Source organism: Neomonachus schauinslandi, chromosome 2 (genome assembly GCF_002201575.2).
Source record: "Neomonachus schauinslandi chromosome 2, ASM220157v2, whole genome shotgun sequence".
NCBI classification, from domain to species: Eukaryota; Metazoa; Chordata; class Mammalia; order Carnivora; family Phocidae; genus Neomonachus; species Neomonachus schauinslandi.
Genome location: NC_058404.1, coordinates 81,512,557 through 81,536,560, shown reverse-complemented (window position 1 = coordinate 81,536,560; position 24,004 = coordinate 81,512,557). Strand labels below are relative to the sequence as shown.

At 34.8% G+C, this 24,004-nt stretch overlaps 1 protein-coding gene across 2 annotated transcripts in view; it reads right to left on the bottom strand.

Annotated features, from left to right (window-relative positions):
• The window catches only part of ANAPC10 (anaphase promoting complex subunit 10), a 254,833-nt gene that overhangs the window by 143,102 nt on the left and 87,727 nt on the right, over positions 1 to 24,004 (bottom strand). Inside the window, exon 5 of one of the 2 annotated variants that reach the window (XM_021679317.1) lies at positions 17,013 to 17,243. The exons of the other annotated variant lie outside the window; for it this stretch is intronic. Within the exon in view, the coding sequence (XP_021534992.1) occupies positions 17,013 to 17,243 (231 nt within the window). Of the gene's footprint in view, positions 1 to 17,012; positions 17,244 to 24,004 lie in introns of those variants that run through there. 2 annotated transcript variants of the gene reach the window in all.

Sequence of the window (24,004 nt, the reverse complement as noted above, 5' to 3'; positions counted from 1 at the left end):
TCACAGCTATGTGAATGTTTCTGATGCTTAAGGAATATTAAATTATTGATTACTGCAAGGTGGTATCAACAGTAGATGGTATTTTATGGACAGAGAGAGAGGAAGAAAAGTTACTTCAGCAAACATTCAACTTCATCATTTAGTAGCTGTGTGATTTAGTCAAAGCAATCAATCTGTTTCTTTCATTCTAAGAAGGGGAGAATAATAACTACAAGATTATTACAGGGGTTGAATATGATAATACATAAAGAATGCCTCCGAAGGACTGGCACAAAGAGAGAGCACTCGGTAAGTGTTCACTGTTTTTCATGTTGCTATGAGGACAAGAGGGAGTCTATGCAAGGCAGCAAGGAGACCACCAGGCCTCAGTAAACCTCTGAAAGAACCTGGATGCTTCTGCACGCCAGCCCTTCCTTCCTCTCATACTTCAGTGTTAAAGATGCGCGTGAACAAGATCACTCAACAGCAACGCTTGCACTGAATGTGAACAAAGAAAATCAGTGGAGAATCTGATTGTGAAAACACTGAAAAGGGCCTTTTCTAGCATGGAAGATGATTCATATTTAACCTGTGGCTATTCTGGGTAAAGCTAGAATTACTGCCCAAGTTGGAAGTAGCATAATCACCGGACAGGCTGGAGTATGTGGTCAGGCATGTAACATTTTTAACAGGCATGGGGAAACAAAGTCTAATATGGAAAGAGCTAAATGTGAACAGTAGTTGAAATAACAACTTACTCCTTCTTTAATATGGAAGACTATCTTTTCACTTGACAAATGCATATGACAGTGACAAATGCCCCATGTAGCTTCTGTTATGTGAAATTAAAAGATACAGTACAATTTCCTTATGGTGATAATTCCCTTTGCAATCATTTTTACTATGAGGCATTTCATATAGTTTTAAAATGTAGAGACTATAATAAACCCTTGGGTATACACCACTCAGCTTAAGAAATAAAACATTACAAATGTAATTGAAGCCTCCCCTAATGATCTCATTCCTAATTCCTCTTTCCCCTAGACCCCAAGGTAGTCGTCATACTGAATTTGGTGTTATTTAGTCACATGGGATGCATTCTCAAGGTTACTTTCTCAGACCAAGATAAAAAGGCTAGTCTTTTATCAATATTTAGAATGAATTATTCCCTTTGTGCCTCTGAGTAGAATTTATGATGTGGCAAGGTCTAGCAACATCATAATTTTAAATTAAATCAAAAAAGGGAAAATATTCTTATTTTAAGGCCACTCCAACTATGAAATGCAATGTCCTTAAAAAATAAAATGAAATCAAGGCTATCTGGAAATATATGGAGAAAAAACTCTATCGATGTGGAAAGAATTCAAGATTTGAGTTTCAGCAATATGGCAGACTATACATTAAAAATCTTTTCTGCTAGATTAGCTGGAAACGCTGAGAAAAATTACACAAACTATAAAGGAACGCACAGCTAAGCCCATATAAAAGAAAAATATCCAGGTGCCAGGAATATTGAAGCAACTAAAAACAGAACTGGCAAATGAGTAGGCTACTCTGCATTTGCCTTAATGATGGGTGGTGAGTAACAGCTGCAACCTAGGAATTTGGCTTTTAAGGTAATGCAAAGGACAGGAGATGAGAACTTGGCTCTTGCAAGGTGGAAAACTGAAATTAAGATCCCTGCATAGGGCGCCTGGGTGGCTCAGTTGGTTACGCGACTGCCTTCAGCTCAGGTCATGATCCTGGAGTCCCGGGATCGAGTCCCATGTCGGGCTCCCTGCTCAGCGGGGAGTCTGCCTCTCTCTCTGACCCTCCCCCCTCTCATTCTATCTCATTCTCTCTCTCAAATAAATAAATAAAATCTTTAAAAAAAATAAAAAAAGATCCCTGCATAAAACTAGAAGGGCTAAAATCTCAGTTGGGGGCAAAAAAAAAATCTCCCCACCAGAAAAAGAAGACAATAGACAATAGGGAAACTGGTTTATCTGTGCTGGGGGGGGGGGGTAAAATAAATCCCTTGGGAATGTATAATCTGGGCCTGCACAACAAAAAGAGAACTGAATTTATGTCACATGTGGTCTAGAAAGCCACAAGTCAAACGATTATGAAGAACGAAGTCCTAAGCCAAGGATCTCCAATGAGTGCACACAGAAGTAAATCCAAAACTATTTTGGAAGAACACTCTAACTCAAGTTGCACATGAATTTTATAGATAAATTCATAACCCAAGATTTAAGGCAAAAGAGAAAACAAAAACAGATTAAAACACCCAAGAAATTAACACAACAGAAATGTCTGACAGAGACTACTAGATAATCATGACTAAAAGAATTATCATATATTTTAACTAATTAGTCTAAAATTCCCTAAAATTCTAGTAACTAATACAAATCTGCATTCCTTAACATAGACAAAAATGAAAAATGGATGAGTAGCCATTCAGGAAAGATTAATAATTTAATAATTGTGTTTTGGGGAAAGATCAGGGCAAACCCAGAAACAGGAAATACTCAATTATTTGCCACTGAATTACTTTGGCACCATGTAAGAATATAAAGTTGTAAATGCACTTAATAGTTAGCTACTGGAGGATAACATGGCCTCCTTTTGGAAATGTGCAAACTCAGGCTCTTTCGTCAAAAGTACCTGCAAAAACACTGATGTGGAGCAAGCACCTGTATAGGATCTGGAGGATCCTGGTCTACACATCAAAATGAACACAGTAGTTTAAAAGTTGGACGAGGTGGTAGTGAAGAAAAATGTCAGACTCTTCTTTAAATTTTCTCCTATATTTAACTATTTGTAATTTAACTGTATAAATTTATATAAAAATTTAACTTTATAAATTAATAATCAATATATTCACCATTGTCTCCTTACCTAATTTATTATTCTGAGGCCCCCATGTAATAGATACCTGTATAAACATCTCAGCATGATATCTATATCTGTTTATTATCTTTTACCTAAATCTCCTCCCAGCCACATGTTAGCAAACAAAGAATTCTGCCTATTTTATATTTCCAGTCATTTCTTGCCACTTCTATTGCCATATTCCTATCTGGCCCCTCATACATCCCACCTGGGCTTTTCACTTAGTCATCAAATATTTCATTGCAAGCTTACTATCTATCAGGTACTGTTGTTCCAGATGCTACATTACTAAGATGCTTTCAGAACTTATCTTTATTGCCTCCAATGCTTCCTGCTCCAATTGAATCTTACTGATTTAACCTTCTTAAAACACGTATTACTCACCTACCTATTCAAAACTCTTCAAGGGTTCCCTGAAAGAAGATACAGGCCAAACTTTTTACCTTGACTTTAAAAGGCCCTCCAAAATCTGGCCCAAAACTACCTTTGTAAAGTTTTCTGTCACCTCTCTCCTAGATGTTTACTTGCATGGGTTTGAGAAGCAGTATCTTCCATTACTTCTTGGCCTTTTGGCTAAGATCAAGTGAGAAGCAGTATCTTCCTTTTTTTAAGTGAGGCTCGAACTCGCAACCCTGAAATCAATAGTCACAATCTTCCAACTGAGCCAGCCAGGTACCCTGAGAAGCAATATCTTCCAAATAAGCCATATAGATTTCTTCCTCCCAGAAAGCCAAACTGAGTAAAAAACAAAACCCAATTATATTCAATTTACAGAAAACATATAAGAAATATAAGGATATGAAATGGTCAAAAATAAAAGAATGGAAAAAGATGTAACATTCAACACCAATCAAAAGAAAATTGGTATAGTTTTATTAAATCAGAAAAGTAGCTTTTATGGCAAAAAATAAAAACAATATAGAGACAAAGAAGTACATTCATTTTAAGTGGTTTGATTCATCAGAAAGATATAACAATTCTAGCTTCAATATATAAAGAGAAAATTGACAGAATTATAAGGAAAAGTAGACAAATCCACAATCATGTGGAAGTTTTTCATACAACTTTCTTATTAACTGATAGAATGGGCAGACAAAAAAAAAATCAGTTGAGTTTAAAATATTGGACATAATTAATAAACCTGATCTAATTAACATAAATGGAGCACTGCAACATACAATTTTTTATGAAACACTAATAAAAATTGAGCATATGCTGGGCTAGTAAAGCAAGTTTCAACAAATTTCAAAATATGTTCTTAGACCACAGAGTAATTATGCTAGAAATCAATGATTAAAGATATTTTGAGGGGTGCCTGGGTGGCTCAGTCGGTTGAGCACTGGACTCTTGATTTCAGCTCAGGTCATGATCTCAGAGTCATGGGACAGAACCCCTCGTCGGGCTCCATGTTCAGCAGGGAGTCTGCTTGAGATTCTCTCTCTCCTTCTCCCTCTGACCCTCCCCCACTAAAATAAATAAATAAATCTTTTTAAAAAAAAAAGATACGTGGAAAATCCCCATATTTTGGAAAGAAAATGATGAAATGTACTTCTAAATAACCCATGGGTCAAAGAGAAGCATTCTAATAGATAACAAATATCATTTTAACTAGATGCTAGTGGTATAGTTAGTGGTATAGTGCTAAGATCAACCAGAGCTGTACTTAGAGGGTAATTTACAGCTTTAAGTGCATATTTTAGACAAGAAGAATGCTGGAAATCAGTAATTTAAGTATTCATCTCAAAAACTTAGAAAAGTAAGGCAAATTAGCCCCAAAGAAAATAATAAAGAGCAGAAAGTAATGAAATAGAATATATGCATTAGAAAGGATAAAGCCAACATTTGTTTCATGGAAAATACTAACAGAATTGATACATTTTTGCTGAGACTAATGAAAAAGAAAAAGGATATCACAAATAATCAATATCAGGAATGATGAGAGATCTAATAATACAGATCCTACAGACATTATAAAGATCATAAAATGATAATCTGAATAACTTTATGCCAATAAATTTGAAATGTAGACAAAATGGATAAACTTCCAGAAAAATACAAATTACCAAAACTTACACAAGAGGAAGTACAAAAATCTAAATAATTCATCTATTTAGAATTAGAAATCAAACCTATAAATACGTCTTCACAATGAATATTTTAAGTCATTTAAGGAATTACTCTAAGCTCATACAAACTCTTCCAGAAAACAAAAACTTTCTCATTTATTTTATGAAGCCAAAATAATTCCAATACCAAAACATGAAAAGGACAGTACAAAAAGGAATACTATAGGCTAATCTCACTCGATGCAAAAACCATTGATGCACATGGATGAAAAATTTCTAAACTAATTTTTACCAAACCAAGTTCAGTGATTCATAACAAAAGATAATGCCTATAGTCAAGTTAGATTTATTCCAGAAAGATGGTTATTCAACATGTAAAAATCAACCAATATAATCCAACATAATAATAAAAAAAAATCATATGGTTATTTCAATAGGTGCAAGAAAAGCTTTTTATACCCTCAGTATTCATTCATGATTTTAAAATGAACAAATGATTTTGGTAAACTAGAAATAGAAAAGATTAGCATTAATTTTATTAAGGGTTTCTTGAAAAAAAACCTAAGCATTCTTGGAAAAAACCTAAGCAAACATCATACAAAATGGTGAAATCTTGAAGCTTTCTCACTGGGATCAGAAACAAGGGAAGAATGACTGCTTTCAATGTTCAATTTAACATCTCAGACTTCTATTTAATACATTACTGGAGGCATAATTAGTATAATAAGAAAAATAAAAGTATAAGGAAAGAAAAATAAAAAAGAGGCATCATTTAGAGATGTAAAAAATCCAAAAGAATCTACAGAAAAATTATTTTAATTAAGGGGAAAGTTAGAAAGTTGCTGATTATAAATTTACAAAAATCAATTTTACTTCAATTTACCAAAATAAACTTCAAGTATCATTTGTAATAGCATCAAAAATATCAAATTCCTAGGAATAAATCTATAAAAAATATACAAGATGTCTCCCAAGATAACTCTTGACACTATTGAAAGACATTAAAGTCTCAAACAAATGGAGTCTTCTGTAAATCAGAAGACTCAATATTGAAAAGTGTTCTCATTGATCTATAGATTCAAAGCAATCCCAATAAAAATTCTATAGTTTGTGTGTGCGTGTACGTGTTTATGTGTAAGCTGATAAGCTGAATATAAAATGTATATAGTAATGAAAAAGGCCAAGAATGTTTGAAATAGTTAAAAAAGAACAAGCTGGAAGAACTTGATCTAGGAGAAAAAAGTGGTTGAGAGGGGACACAGAGAGAGCTTCCAGGATACTGAGGTGTTCTAATCTTTGGCATGTACATAGGTGTCTACCTTGATCTAATATATTAAGCTGGTATTTGGTGCACTTTACTGTATATACATTATGCTTCATACACACAACTAAAAAGGAAAAAGGCTAAAAAAAAAAAAAAAAGCTGACAAAATCAGCCAAAGACTATCATAGATAGGACTCAGGTGCTCATCTAATTCCTATACAACCAAGTGACTTTCTTCTAGCTTGCAAATAATAAAGAAAAATTTCACATACAGAACCTTCCCATTAAAATATTTCCTCTTACTATATTCACTAGCTACAGAGTATATGCAAAATGGTTACTATTATTTAAAACAAGAAACTGCTTAGATTGTATTGTTTCTTCATATCACTAGTATATCTCATGCTTCAGTTGACACATCTTTAAAAAGAATTATAGTATGAATAATACTGTTTCAAAGCCTTCTTCAGTTTTAAAATAAGGCTTTCTTATTTTGAATCCAAAAGCAATTAGACGTAAGACAAGCACGAATTGGACCCAAAGGAATGAAGTTGTGTTCCTACTAATGATGATTCTGTTTAAAAACACAACATGCCATATTCCAAGAACTCAAATATTTTTGTAATGGCCACTTGAGAGCCTTATTTGGAGCTGTGTGTGATTTCTGATGGTCTTGCTTACAAGTGTATTTTTCTTTTTTTCTTTTTTACAAGTGTATTTTTCTAAGAATTCCATTTACTACCTAAATCTCTGGAATGGAAGAGGGAACCTGGAACAATGGATCCAAACTGGGTGGACATTTCTATGATTCCACAAGCATCAATCTCTAAGGAATGCCCTTTGGAAAAACACAGATTTCCACCCGGCTTTTTACCCCAGGCAAACTTCTGATAACCTTCTCCATGGTTTCAATCTTAGATAATATTAGATAATCTTAGACAAATATTAAACATTTTAATTTACACAAAATTGTTTCAAAAACTAGGGTTTTTATTCCACAGTGTCCTTTACAACTTATAATGGTAGGGGGTGTTAGGCTACCCATACTGCCTCTTTTCTTCTCCGAAGTTTTAATATAGCATTAAATATAAGAAATATATAAAGGTATGGATATAAAACCATAGTTATAACAGGGTAAGAGTAAACTTTCACCACATCCTACCCTCCCTTTTCTCCATCCTGTAACTTAAAGATGTTACAGATTACTCAGGTTAGCACCCCACTGTACTACAGTCTGAAAATAACCTCCTCACTCCTCCACAAATTTGTAATTTTCCATGCCTAAATGCCTCCCCATTTCATCTCACTCTACTTAAATTTGCATGTTTTGGAACTAGAGTGTAAATTTAGGAACACTTTTTTCCCCACTCCTGATGATTCTCAACTAGAAGGAGGTTCAATTCCTTTACTCTGGACCTCTCTCCAACCTGTCACATGGCCCTGAGGAGGTTAACAACTGATTTGTGAATATAGGAAGAACAATTCAGAATATATGGCTCTGTTCCATCCTCCTTCTTTGAGAGAGCATCCTCCCCCATTCAGTGTGCAACCAGCCATGACATGAATCTTAGGGATTCATTATTAGAAACCCAAATTAGCTAAGACTTCGAAAGACATCCATCAGCCTTCAGGAAAGAAGGTAATTATTTCAGCCTTCATCTTCACTATTTGTTTCTCAACGTGTACAGAACCAAGGAAGGAGGCCTCTTCAGATAACCTTGTATACATGAGTGTCTTTCTCTTCCATAAGAACCTTACAACTACACTAGGCATTGGTGGTATCTGGTTTACTCAATACTACTTCATACTGAGGATGTGTGAATGTCTCTGTGTGTCCCTAGCCATCAACAGCTAGACCATAAGTTCTTTCTGAATAAGACATATGTTTTCTTCTTATTTGTATTCTACACGGGATTTAAGACATTCAATAGTACATGTTGTTTGAAAAAAGATGCAATATTTTTCCTTTTCACAGCATTATAAACATCTTTTTTTTGTTTGATAGGAATGAGCAATCAAGTATCCATAATAATTAAAAATTGACACTGTGGGTTAATCCCTTCTAAGTAAATCTTTATAAAATGTATGCCTTCCAGCCTTAGTATATATCCTAAGCCAAGCTACTTATCTTTCTTCATTGGCACAGTATTACTAACTTGATTAGTTATGTTATTAAAGATAGTCTAGAACAGGAACTTCTTCTCAGTGGATCAAAACAGAGAAAGCTTATTCATAGTGGCCTGAGAGAACGATACTGAAAAGAGACAAGTTTGGAGCTAGCAAAATAGTGCTTAACATAAAATTCTAAAGGGGCAAGACAGGACATCAACAAGAAGTAGCTACCGGCAGCTAAGGGATTCAGACCTAGATCAGGAGTAATAAAGGGTCTAGCAGACTGGCTTAGAACTAGTTAGATATGGTAAGTGTGCTGGAGCTTCTCTTCTAGCATGATACTCACTTCCTGCTTCTGGAAATGTGTGTCTTAAAGAACTTACAGGGCTGTTCATCTACTCCAGCTTACAACACTGGAAAGTTTTATCAAGTATGTTTTCCTTTTTGGTAAGGTTGAAAAATGCAAGAAATGAGCTTTGATATTTTGCATGGGCTCAAAAGGACAATGTAGTTAATAACTAAAAAGTTTGTCTTAGCCCCCACCCACTGTAACAGAATTTACAGAATTTAGAGGGTCCTACTGCTTTGTGTGGGAAAATTCTACATAACTGCTATCATGGCAGGGTGTAAGTATATGGTAGATAATAAAATACAGATGCTAAAAAGGGGTTCTAAGGTTACCATACAGGCGGTGTTGCAGAACTAGCGGTTATCTTCCCAAGTCCAGCAGAATTCATGAGGGAAGAGGGGGAAAAACAGCCATTTCTTCCCCATAGATTTCTCAGATCAAACCACATGAACTGAAGACAAACTAGTAACAAAACCAGCTACTTTTTGTTGAATACTGCTATTTGCCACACACTGTGCTAAGTGTTTCCATTTATTATCTCACTTAAACCTCCGAGGTGAGTACTGCTATTATTTCCAGTTTGCAGATGAGGGTGTTGAGGCTTAGAAAGATTGTGTGTGGCAGATACTGCTTACTGTTTACCTCATATCTAGTCTCCCTTCTTCCTCACAGAGAGAATACTGTTTGTAGTTTTGTGTTTTGGTTTTTTTTTTTTAGGGAGATGATGTGTTTTGCCCTAGAAAATAGTAGTTTGCCTAAGGCAACAACGACAATTGTGCTCCCTGCCTTCCCAGACAAGCTTCCCTCTTGGGTAGAGACAACCGTAAGACCCAGTTCTGACGAGATTCCTGGGGATAACGGAAGACAGATATGGCCAGTGCTACTCTTCTCCCTTCTCTCTCAAGTGCCAATGTGAGAGTTAGGATGACAGCAACTATTTTTTGACCATGAGAAGGACCTAAGAATTCTCAGGAAGCCAGTGAAACAAACATGGATCTCCAGACTTTTTAATATACAAGAAATATAAAAACTTATTTAAGTCACCGTGGCAGGGATTTGTTATTCATAATTAAACGTCGCCCTGACACAGTGATTTTGTGAAAATGAGATATAAGGCATAAAGTATGTCAATACAAGATCTTAGAAAAACAATGTATATTTACTTCATGCCTACTATATGTTGAGAACTGTAATAATGCATTCCTTGTCTGACTCTGTCTTCAGGAGTTAGCAACATACACAATATGACATTCATATGTTAATACAGTACTGGCAGAATATGTAAGTGCTGAGAGGATTTAGAATAAAAGAATTACCAAAATACACAGAATTAAAATCAGATAAGTAAAGGCATTCAAGGGAGTGACTTTTGAGCCAATTTGTTTAGGAAAGTATCAATTGTTAGAACAGTGATATTAAAGGCCATTAGATGTTACTATAAAATGGTAAAATGAGAATAAGGGAGTTGTGTGCATAAAACAGACAAGCATATTTGCTGGGCTAGAACAAAAATTCTGAGAATTCATATGAAAAGGTTATAAAAGAGGCAGGGAAGATGTATGGCCTTGAAGGGATGCCAGAAGACTTTGGGTTTACTTACATAGGTAAATTTATATAGGTAATGTGCAATTAGTATAGATTTTACAGAAAGCCATATGATGGAATATTGTTTGGATAATTTTATCTTTGCATAAACTAAAGACCAATGGTCCAGTTGGGAGCTTCCTGCAATTGGCCTAGAGAGATGCAAATGGAGTGAAACTAAAAGTGATAATTAATGTGGAGAAAGAATCTGCAGAACTTGGCATTACTGAGTATGGGAAGATGAAGGAGAGGAGTCAAAATCATACCCGATTGCCAGTCTAACAACTGAAAATTTCAAGAAAAAAAAAAAGGGTTTTATATTAACAGCCCTAATGACTTAGAAAAGAAATAAAACTTCCAAAGAACAGGTTACCTGCATCTCCTAGTAGTTACTGAATGCTACCTAAAACAACAACACTTTAAAACAGCAAAATTCCGTTTCTTTGTCTTTGGTAAACACGTGAGCTTGTTTTAACTTAAGAGCTGGATGGCTTCTTACCATTCTCCTTTTACCTAGGCTATCCCTGGTTCATTTTGTAGCCATATCCATTTAACATATGATTCTTACAAATTTTAACAGTTGAAAAACAAACAGCTGGCTGAACTCTCTGCTTCAGTCTTTTGGATACTTTGCTTCTTGGTAAGTGATCAGTATTTTGATACTGCTGTAGTAATAACAGGAAATGATCTGTTAAAATCTGGATCTCCAGCTATAGATGAATGCCAGAGTAAAGAGGAGAGCTAGTCGCAGAATAAAGTCTATAAAAACAGTTTGGGAAATTATTTCTAAGACCACAGGGAGAGAATCATAATTTACTCTCAACATCAGAAAAGCAAATGCAAAGTGGAAGAATATCTTATGATGATCACTGAACTCTATCAGTGGAAAGCTGATGGCCACAAACAGTAATTATAACAACTGAGATGGTAAATGCTAGAGCTTCACTAATACATGAGGTGAAATACAATTTCCTGAAATAAAAATTCACCCAGAAAAAGGTTTCATAAGCAAGTAGAACACTTTTAGATTGGTCCAATTGTAATTTTGCCTATATGTACAAAATAGTAAGTTGGTTCTATTCACCAGATAGGACAAGAGAAGACAAACGATGGTAATGGGATTAGCCACAGAAGAAAGAGAGGGCACTTTCACCTAGGGAGTCATAGAAGTGGGGAAAGCCAAACGATGTGGGCAAAAGAAGATAATCTTGGTTTAAAAGATGCTCAAGGCAAAAGTTCCACATATAATTACAACTACAAAGTATTATTTTCCCTAATGCTTTAATGTAACACATTTTACAAAATTTATCTTTTTTTTTAAGATTTTATTTATTTATTTGACAGAAAGAGACACAGCGAGAGAGGGAACACAAGCAGGGGGAGTGGGAGAGGGAGAAGCATGCTTCCCGCTGAGCAGGGAGCCCGATGCAGGGCTCAATCCCAGGACCCTGGGATCATGACCTGAGCCGAAGGCAGATGCTTAACGACTGAGCCACCCAGGCACCCCGAAAATTTATCATTTTAAAAAGGTAATTGACAAAATAAAGAAGTAACCAAGAATTCAATTAATAAAAATAACATATAAGCCAACATTTTATTAAGAATTTTAGAACAATAACAATTTTCTAAAACACTAGAATTTTACACTCATAAAAATTTATACTGTGGTGTATTAATCTAGTGTATTACCTTAATTACTAAGTTAGTAGTCATAATGGCTGAAAGAACAGAAGGCATGGTAACTAAAATTACTTTCAAGATTGTGTTTTAATTGTTGGAAACTTTCAAACAAGAGTAAATATACAAAACATCACTTAATTCTTAACACACAAATCATCTGTTTCAAATTGTTACTCATAAAAACAATGATAGTCTGGATTCAAGAATAGGCTTGAAAAGTAAATAACTAGATATTACAAATAGTCTTTTAAAAATTCCACTTTCTCCACAAATGTCTTCTTTAGCTTCACCTCGGTCTTCCTGAACAGAAAGTCAACTTTCCCTTCCTCTATACCCTAACCCATCAATTAGAGATCTTACCACTCTAATTTCTGATTTGGCTCATTAGAGATCTATTATTTCCCCTAATAGATTATAAGCAACTGGAAAGCAAGGTCTGCATCATATTTATCTTGGTCTCCTTATTAAATCTAATTTAATACCCAATATCTACTAGTCTTTTTTAGAGTTGCCTGTTTATTAGTGTTCAATGAACCACTGTATTTTATTTTATTATTTTTTTAATTTTTAAAGTTAATTTTTTAATGTGAGTATAGTTAACACACAGTGTTACATTAGTTTCAGCTGTACATCTTAGTGATTTGGAAATGCTGTATTTTAAAATTCCATAGTTTTATACAGTTTCTTATGACAATATTTCCCCAGCTAATAAGCTGACTTTGAAAGTATCTTACATTTAGATTAGATGTGAAATTTAAAAATTTAAATCTTATAACTGCACAGTTTGTCCAATACTCAAAAACAAATACTGATTATGAATGAGTGAATTTGCTGTCACTGTTTCATTAGCTATTAAAATCGCTCTTCAATCTTAGTTTTTTATTTTCAGATCCTTTCAGTAAGACATAGAACTACTTCAAATCTAGCATCTTTGAATGATTACTATGTGAAACAGGTAGAATAAGCTATTTTTAAGTCAGCTTTATTGAGGTTTAATTGACATGCAATAAACTGAATATACTTAAAGTGTATAATTTGATAAATTTTGGAATATGTATATACCTGTGAAACCAGTACCACAATCAGATTAATGAACATTTCTATCATTCCCCCAAATAGTCCATCTCCCCTTACTTCTCCCAACTCCCCATCCCACACAACCATGGATCTGCTTTCTGTCATTTGATTTGTTTGTATTTTCTAGAATTAAAAAAAAAAAAATCAAATAGTATGTACTCTCTTTTGTATGGCTTCTTTCAGCATAATTTTTATGAAAATTTACCCATGTTGCTGCATGTACTAACTGTTCATTCATTTTTATTGTTGAGTACAGTATTCTATTATATGGATATATGACTATTTGTTCATATATGCTCCTTTGGTCGATATTTGGGTTGTTTCCAGTTTTCAGGTATTACAAATAAAGCTATGTTATATTCTTTGTATAGACATATGCTTTCTTTTCTGTTGGGTAAACATCAAGAAGTGAAATGACTGGATCATATAATAGGTAGATGTTTAACTTGTTAAGAAATCACTGAGCTGTTTTACAAAATGGTTATACATTAATTGCAACTTCACCATCAGTGTGAGGTCCAGTTCCTCCACATCTTTGCCATTGCTTGCAACTATCTTTAATTCTAGCCAGTCTAGCAGCTGTGAAATGGTATCTCACTGTGGTTTTACTTTGCACTTCACTAATGTCAATTGAAGCTGAGCATCTTTTTACAAGTTCATTTGCTAATCCTATATCTTCCTTGGAAAGTGACTATTCAAATTTTTTGCTTCCTTTATTGAATTGTTTGGGTTCTTACTGTTGAGTTGTAAGAATTCTTTATATATTCTAGATACAAATCCTTTATTAGGTATATTATTTGCATTTTTAAAAGAGAAATGCAACTACTTTAGATAATTATGCTTTGTCAATATTATAATACATGGTCTATCTGTATTTTAAATAATCCTTATAAAAGGGAACCATTATCTCCATAATCCTCCACTACCAATTTTTCCCATGCCTAATAAAGGTGGCCAGCCCGCTGGCATATAAAAACAGAGAGAATAAGAACAGAAATAGAAAACATACTGATTTTCTCAACATTCTTCTTAATCCCTCCTGATTTTAGGAGCCTCTTAGGAAACTCTTCGTAGGAGATAACAGAGTGGATCTTGTAAATGATAATTAGCCTTCTTCCTTGTTTCTTTTAAGCAAAATTTTAAAAAGCATTTAGCAAGTAGTAACATTATTACTAATAAAACCTTCTGTACTTTTTATTAGATTTCTCTCTTATACTAAGACCTTATGTTTACATGAATGTTTTCCTTATCAGACTAAAGCAGAACATTCAATACAGTACCTAGTGAATATTGCTTTTATTTTGGTGATTCTTTTTTGTCGTTGTTGTTGTTGTTGTTGTCTTTTTGTTGTTGTTGTTTTTATGGAGCCCTGAGATCAAGACCTGAGCTGAGATCAAGAGTTAGACGCTTAACCAAATGAGGCACCCAGGTGCCCCTCTCTCCCCTTTTCTTTTAAGTGGAATTCATACTACTAAGTGAAAAAATGAAAGCCTTTTTTAGAGTATCCATGTAAATTAGTACTCCTTGCCAGAATAAAGCATACACATAATTATTTTTTAAACTTTACTATTTAATGGATTGAAGACCTAAATGTGAGACCTGAAACCATAAAACGCCTAAAAGAAAACATAGGCAGTATCTGTGGGACATTGGCCTTAGCAACACATTTATGGATTTTTCTCAAGCAAGGGAAACAAAAGCAAAAATAAAATATTAGGACTACATCAAAATAAAAAGCTTTTACACAGGTAAGGAAACCACCAATAAAACAAAAAGGCAATCTACTGAATGACAGAAGATATTTGCACATAATATATCCAATAAGGAGTTAATATCCAAAATATATAAAGAAATTACACAACCAACACCAAAAAACAAACAATCCAATTAAAAAATAGGCAAAGAGGCACCTGAGTGGCCCAGTCAGTTAAGCGTCTGCCTTCGGCTCAGGTCATGATCCCAGGGTCCTGGGATTGAGGCCCACATCAGGCTCCCTGCTCAGCGGGGAGTCTGCTTCTCCCTCTGCCGCTTCCCCCCTGCCTGTGCTCTCGATCTCTCGTGCTCTCTGTCTCGAGCAAATAAAATCTTTAAAAAAAAAAAAAAAAACAGGCAAAGCATCTGCATAGACATTTTTTAAAGAAGACATACAGATAACCAACAGATATATGAAAAGATGCTCAATATCACTAATCACCCAGGAAATGCAAATCAAAACCATGATGAGATACCACCTCACACCTGTCAGAATGGCTATTATCAAAAAGACAAGAAATAACAAGTGTTGACAAGGATGTGGAGAAAAGGGAACCCTTTTGCATTATTGGTGGGAATGTAAACTGATGCAACCACTGTAGAAAATATGGAGGATCCTCAAAAAATTAAAAATAGAACCACCATGGGGCGCCTGGGTGGCTCAATTGGTTAAGTGTCTGCTTTCCGCTCAGGTCATAATCTGGGGTCCATGTCAGGCTCCTTACTCAGTGGGGAGTCTGTTTCTCCCTGTCCCTCCGCCCCTAGCTCCCGTTCATGCTCTCTCTCTGTCTCAAATAAATAGATAACATCTTAAAAAAAAAAAATGGAACTACCATATGATCTAGCAATTCCACTGCTGGGTATTTACCCAAAGAAAACAAAAACACTAATTCAAAAAGATATATGCATCCCTATGTTTTAAAGCAGCATTATTAACAATAGCCAAGACATGGAAGCAACCCAAGTGTCCATCAGCAGATGAATAAAGAAGATGTGCTATATAAATACACAGGATGGAATATTATCAGCCATAAAAAAGAATGAGATCTTGCCATTCACGATATGCAGGGACCTAGAGGGTATTATGCTAAGTGAAATAAACACAGAAAGACAAAGACCATCTGATTTCATTTATATGTGTAGTCTACAAAACAAAACAAACAAACTCTTAAATATAGAGAACAAACTGGTGGTTGCCAGAGGGGAGGGGATTAGGGGGATGAGTGAAATAGGTGAAGGGGATTAAGAGATCCAAACTTTCAGTTATAAAATAAGTAAGTCCTGGAAATAAAAAGTACAGCATAGAAAATACAGTCAGTAACATTGCAGTAACTTTGTATGGTGACTACACTCATCGTGATGAGCACTGAGTAACACATAGAATTGTCAAATCACTACGTTATACACCTGAAACAAATAGAACATTGTATGTTAACTATACTTCAATTAAAAAAAAAAAGAATGAAAACTTTACAGTTTAAGACTTCAATCTACCCAGCAATGTAAAAACCACCAAGGAATCTTTTCCAAACAAGAACCAATCTGGGGAAGTTCTGTGGCTAAATAATCATCCTCCTAAAAAGTAATAGATACAGGGGGGAAAAAAGCATACAGAATCAAATCTACTCATTTTAAACTATAGAAAGAAAACACATTTAAGCGCCTTTAAAATATTTTTATATACAAATAACAATCTCATACATTTAAAAAACTTTATGAGACACATAACTATATTTTCCAAATCAGAATAGTTCTCATAAGATACCGAATGCTAAGTCTATTTTGATACTGTTTTTTAAAAGGCCCAGTTTTAAAAGAATAAGCTTCCCCTAGAAAGAAAAAAAAAAAAAGAAGAAGAAGAATTCTGGCCTATTAAAGACAGTATCTATTGATAAAACATAGTATTGTTCCCAAACATGCAATAAAGCATCACTCTAATGCACGTTCACTATATGAAATAATCACTTAGTAAAAAAAATTGTGTTATCTCTTAAAATTTTCAGTTCAATTGTTTTTCTTTTGTTATAATGAAAAATTCAATGATTGGCTTCAAATCTTTTTTTAATAATGTAAAATATGTGAGCTTCATTATATGTTAAAGAAAATAAAAATTATATGACCCAAAATCTATTTATTAAAGTTACAATAAAATACTCTTCAATGCATACAAAATTGCAGAGTAACTGATGTTTTTTTTCAATAAAGATTCCAGATATAATATTTACTGACAAGATAAAACAAAGATATGTTTAATGACTTTTGTCCTGTGTTAAGGTCACCTTATTGAACGATACATCATGAAATCAATAGTTGTACATCTAGGAAATTTACCAATGGAGCTCTCTTCTACTGGTGTGTATATTTTAATTTGTCTCATGTGGGTGTCTCTTCCATTTTGATGATTGGCTAGAACAGCAATCTGTATCATGAATGTGCGAGTTGGCTTCTTATGATTATCAGTTAAGGGTACGTGAATCCAGCCACTTGGTTCCACCAATTCAAGTTGCTGCCAAGAAAACGAAAGTCAGATTATGTTTTCACCCAATGAATATAATTTATTATAATGAATACATTCTAAAGTTGACTTAAAATTAACTTTTTGCTCACTGAGAGAATGACAATATGGTAACAACCATTACCAGTTATTTGGCACTTTTGCATCATGGTCCGTTTTTACACTTGCTAATAAGCACTCTACATGTACCATGTTAGTAGACAAAATAAAAATAGATGTATGCAGTCTTAGTGTTTATGGAAACTTGTATAACTTACAAGTTTAGAATCAGACATGTACACATGTATACAGCCAATGGAAGACCATGTTGATATAAGTAGGAAAAGAATCTAACATTATGCTTCAGGTATACTTTATTTCAAGGACCATACCTAATATACTTAAACACATTTAAAAATAAATCAGATTCTATATAAACTACAAGAATATTAACAAAAAGAAAATCAATCATTAAACAAAATCAAACAAAGCTTTTTTTCTTGAACAACAGTAAGTGATTTATCTAGTCTGGATGATATTCTAAACCTAAAATCTAGATTTTTAATAAGAAATGCCAGATAAATTTTAATTCTTAACTTTATTTTAATCAAGAGTCCAAACTATCCTTCCTTAACAAGGGAAAGAAAATCATAAGTCAACCTCTTTGACCTCAGCCGCAGCAACTTCTTCCTAGACATATCACCAAAGGCCAGGGAAGCAAGGGCAAAAATGAACTATTGGGACTTCAAGATAAAAAGTTTTTGCACAGCAAAGGAAACAGTCAACAAAACCAAAAGACAACTGACAGAATGGGAGAAGATATTTGCAAATGACATATCAGATAAAGAGCTAGTACCCAAAATCTATAAAGAACTTATCAAACTCAACACCCAAAGAACAAATAATCCAATCAAGAAATGGGCAGAAGACATGAACAGACATTTCTGCAAAGACGACATCCAAATGGCCAACAAACACATGAAAAAGTGTTCAACATCACTTGGCATCAGGGAAATCCAAATCAAAACCTCAATGAGATACCACCTCACACCAGTCAGAATGGCTAAAATTAACACCTCAGGAAACGACAGATGTTGGTGAGGACGCGGAGAAAGGGGAACCCTCCTACACTGTTGGTGGGAATGCAAGCTGGTGCAGCCACTCTGGAAAACAGTATGGAGGTTCCTCAAAAAGTTGAAAATAGAGCTACCCTATGACCCAGCAATTGCACTACTGGGTATTTACCCCAAAGATACAAATGTAGTGATCCAAAGGGGTACGTGCACCCCAATGTTTATAGCAGCAATGTCCACAACAACCAAACTATGGAAAGAGCCAAGATGTCCATCAACAGATGAATGGATAAAGAAGATGTGGTACAGATATATACAATGGAATATTATGCAGCCATCAAAAAACCCGAAGTCTTGCCATTTGCAACGATGTGGATGGAACCAGAGGGTATTATGCTAAGCGAAATAAGTCAATCAGAGAAAGACAAATATCATATGATCTCACTGATATGAGGAATTTGAGAAATAAGACAGAGGATCATAAGGGAAGGGAGGAAAAAATGAAACAAGATGAAACCAGAGAGGGAGACAAGCCATAAGAGACTCTTAATCTCAGGAAACAAACTGAGGGTTCAGAGAGTGGTGAGGGATGGGACGGATGGGGTGGCTGGGTGATGGACATTGCGGGGGGTATGTGCTATGGTGAGCACTGTGAACTGTGTAAGACTGATGAATCAGAGACCTGTACCTCTGAAACAAATAATACATTATATGTTTAAAAAAAAAAAAAAAAGATGGTAGGAAGGGAAAAATGAAGCGGGGGGAAATCGGAGGGGGAGACGAACCATGAGAGACTACGGACTCTGAGAAACAAACTGAGGGTTTTAGAGAGGAGGGGAGGTAGAGAGATGGGTTAGCCCGGTAATGGGTATTAAGGAGGGCACGTATTGCATGGACCACTGGGTGTTATACACAATCATGGAACACTACACCAAAAACTAATGATGTAATGTATGGTGAGTAACATAATAAAATAAAATTAAAAAAAAAATTATAAGTCAAAAGGTAAACCTAAGTTTCTAAAAGTTTTTCTAAAGTTATGAAGTAGTTTTTAAAAGATAATTATTGTTTTTTAAATTATCTTAATTATTGAACATATATAAACTATATACATCACCAAAAATATAGGTTTATCTTATCAGCACAGCCAAATAGCAGTGTCAAAGAAGCTAAATCTGGATTCCATGAGTTAGTTATTCTAGCAAAACAATTAAGCGAATCTTCTTCCACTGTATCTTCTTTTCCTTCCCTCTCTCCCTTTCTTCCTTTTTCTTCTTTTTCTTTCTTTCATTCTTTTTCATTTTTCTTTTCTCCCTTTTCCCTCCTCCCTCCCTTCTTCCCTCCTTCTTCTTTCTTCATTCCTTCATTCATTTTTTTATAGGAAAAGGGTGGGTAGACGAAAGTAGAGATGTGGACAAGATAAAAAGAGAAGGAATCCTAAAAAGAGGTAATTATTTTTAAGACTGAATGATTTCTTCTTTTAACTACAGAATGTAAGCTTAATGAAGAAATCATTACTCCTTGTGGTATTTTTAGTCAGTGGTTTTTTGTTTTTTTTTTTTTAAATAAACTTCTATTAGCACTAACTTAAAATGAAAGAATTAGAGACCAGATATATCTGGTTTCCATCACTAACCTTTTATTCAACCAGGTAACAAATAGTTATTGAGTACTTGAAATGTTCAAGGTATTTTTCTAAGTATATTTAAGCATACAAAACATGAGTAAGGCCTTCTTCCTAACCTTAAAACAAGCTCAGAGGCAAACAACCTTCATTTGTTTCATTCAGTTTCCTCAAGTATAAAATAAAGGGATTGGACAAGTTATCATCCAGTGTCCCTTCCAGCTCTGACATCTAATGATTCTAAATAAAAGAAAGATATGGTAAGCAGAATAATGGAATCCCAAAAATGTCCACGTCCTTCCCCAAAACCTGTGGTTATTTTAACTTATATGGCAAACAGGGCTTTGCAGATGTGATTAAGTTAAAGATCCTGAGATGAGAAGATTACCCTGGATTTCCTAGGTGGACATAATGTAATCACAAGGCCCCTTATAAGAGGAAAGCAATAGAGACAGAGGGATGTGATGGTGGAAGCAAAGGTTGGAGTAATGTGACCATAAGCCAAGGAAAGTAGGCAGCCTCTAGAAGTTGAACAAGGCAAGGAAGGAATGGTTTCCCCCTAGAAATCCCCAGGAAAGAAGGCAGCTTGCTGAAACCTTGATTTTAATTCATAAGACCCATTTTTGGACTTATGTCCTCTAGAACTGTAAGATAAAAATTTGTGTTGTTTTAAGCTACTGCCTGTGTGGTAATTTGTTATATCAGGTAAAGGAAACTAATACAATAGATATTTGTAGTTCAGAGAACTATAGGAGTTCAGAGAAGAAGAAAGATCTTCTGGGCAAAAGAAGAATCTATTCTCAAGTTAAATGTACTATAATGAACCTCAACAATGAACAAAAAGTAAAACTAAGATTCTAAATTCAACTCCTTACTAATAGAATGCTTTTGACAAATGTAACCATTATTTCTGATAGACTCAATGTTATCTTCTTAGCATATCTTAAATGCTTTAGTGTACTGAAAGTTATATTAAGATTTTGTAGCAGGAGGTAGCTGTTTGGCTGATGCTGGTGTTCCTGAAGGAAGAGCCCTGTGGGGCTGACATACAGAACTCTTGAGGAGTGGGAGCCAAGTGGCTTGTGGTGCTGACATTTCTGACATAGGGTTCACTAGGCTGGTACTGTGAGTGTTAGAAAAACTGCAAACTGGACTCAGCTATAGCTGTGGGAAGGAACTGCTGTGAAGAAACCCTGCTAGGATGATGGAAAGCAAACAGGACACAAACACAAGGAAGTAAGTCTCTTTTTTCTCTTCCTGCCATGCAATCTCCCTCTAGCCCACCTTTTTACCAGAGCTTAACAGACATGCAAGGGCTCCAAACATATCAAATCTTTACTGAGCAATTGTTATGTGCCAAACAATGTTCTAGGGACTGAAAACAAATAAACAAAAAATACAGTAGCAAATAAGACAGATCATGCCTGAAAAGAATTACTCACAGAGGTACAAAGAGATAAGATTTAAACATGATAGTAAGACTTCGAGAAAGAAGTTATAATAAAAATACTAGTAGTGAGGAAGAAACAACAACAAAAATAGTCAAAAAGAATAAATCAACATGCTTATAAAATAAAAAGTAAATGTCAATAAGAATTCCTCAAAAAGAATGCTAGTGATACTAGCAGCAAGCTCTTACCTAGCACTATTACGTGCCAGGTAATGCTCTAAGTGCATTAAGTATATTAATTATTTAATCCTAGCAATGAGGCAGGTAATATTACTATCCTGATGTCACAAATGAGACAACCAAGACAGAAAGGTTAAGTACTTTCAGTGAAGTCACACAGCTGGTACGTGGCAGAGCTGAGATTCAAACAGGCAGTGTGATTCCAGGGACTATGCTTTTAAAAACATAATGTGTTTTACATTATATAAAGATAATAATTTAGTAGTAATAATTTTATCTGAACTCCTATCTTATACAAATAAAACATGAATTAATGAAATAAGGGTAGGAGAGAATTCCCCACTAATCTCCTCATCATAATACAATTTCCTTTATATCCTACACATAAACAAACATAGACACATAGGATATAAAGGGAATTATAAAAGGAACAACAAGAGAATTAAAAATAGAATTTCAATTTTGAAATCTTCAGAGGAAAAAGGTAAATAGTATTATATATACTAAAAAAAAAGTTTTTAAAAAGGACATGGCAGGATGTTATATAGAAAGTCTAAAGTAAGTTCATAAAAGATACATGTATGCATCAAACACCACCTTTAAAAAACTCAGGTTCTTGGGGCACCTGGCAGGCTCAGTTGGTGGAGCATGTGACTCTTGATCTCAGGAATGTGAGTTCGAGCTGCATGTTTGGTATGGAGACTACTTAACAATAACATTAAAAACAACAACAACAACAACAAAAACAGGTTCTTTTGAGGATATTATGCCAGTGAAATGTGCCAGTCACAAAAGAACAAATACTACATGATTCCACTTGCATAAGGTACCCAGCTAGTGTAGTCAAATTCAGAGACAGAAAGTTGAATGATGGTTGCCAGGGGCTGCAGGGGGAGGGAAATGGGGAGTTAGTGTTTAATGGATACGGAGTTTCAGTTTGGGAAGATAAAAAAAAAGTTGTGGAGGTGGATGGTGGTGATGGTTGCACCACAATGCACTCAATGCTACAGAACTGTACTTATGAATGATTAAAATGGTAAATTTTACATTATGTATATTTTAACCACACAAAAACTCCAGTTCTCTGTTTAACTAAAAAAAACTCCAAATCATGTGGATATTGAAAGCCTAAAACACTGCTGATAGAAGTGTAAAATGGTGCCACCACTTTGGAAAATCATCTCACAGTTCCTCAAGTGATTAAACATAGTTACTATATGACCCAGCAATTCTACCCTCAGATGTATATCCCAAAGAAATAAAAAACATATGTTCACCTAAAAACATGTACACAAATATTTATAACAGCATGATTCATAATAGTCAAAAGATGCAAACAACCTAAATGTCCTCCAGTTGATGAATGGATAAACAAAACAGGGTATACCCATACAATGGAATATAATTTGGCAATAAAAAGAAATGAAGCACTGATATATGCATAACACAGATGAACCTTGAAAATAAGTGAAATAAGCTAGTCACAAAGGACTGCATTCTATACGATTCCATTTATATCTCAATAATGAAATAGATACAAGTTAAATATATATGTAAAACATCTTACACTGTTGGTGGGAATACAAGCTGGTGCAGCCACTCTGGAAAACAGTATGGAGGTTCCACAAGAAGCTAAAAATAGAGCTACCCTATGATCCAGCAATTGCACTACTGGGTATTTACCCCAAAGATACAGATGTAGTGAAAAGAAGGGGCACCTGCACCCCAGTGTTCATAGCAGCAATGTCCACAATAGCCAAACTGTGGAAGGAGCCGAGATGTCCTTCAACAGATGGATAAAGAAGATGTGGTTCATATATACAATGGAGTATTTCTCAGCCATCAGAAAGGATGAATACCTACCATTTACATTGACGTGGATGGAACTGGAGCATATTATGTTAAGTGAAATAAGTCAATCAGAGAAAGACAATTATCATAGGGTTTCACTCATATGTGGAATATAAGAAATAGCGCAGAGGATCATTGTGGAAGGGAGGGAAAACTGAATGGGAAGAAATCAGAGATGGAGACAAACCATGAGAAACTCTTGACTCTGGGAAACAAACTGAGGGTTGCGGAAGGGGAGGTGGGTGGAGGGATGGGGTAACTGGGCAATGGGCATTAAGGAGGGCATGTGAGGTGATGAGCACTGGGTGTTAGATACAACTGATGAATCGTTGAACACTACATCTGAAACTAATGATGTACTATATGTTGGCTAGTTGAATTTAAATTAAAAAAAAATCTATCATATTGGTAAAGATTAAAATAATTAAGAACACCAATTATTGGTGAGAGTAAGGGAAATGTACTCTCATGGACTTATATGGAAATTAAATAGGTATAACCTTCCAGAAGAGAAATCTGGTAACACCTATCAAAATTTTAAATATAACTATCCTTTAACAGAGTAACTTCACTTCTGGAACTACAGGGAAATACT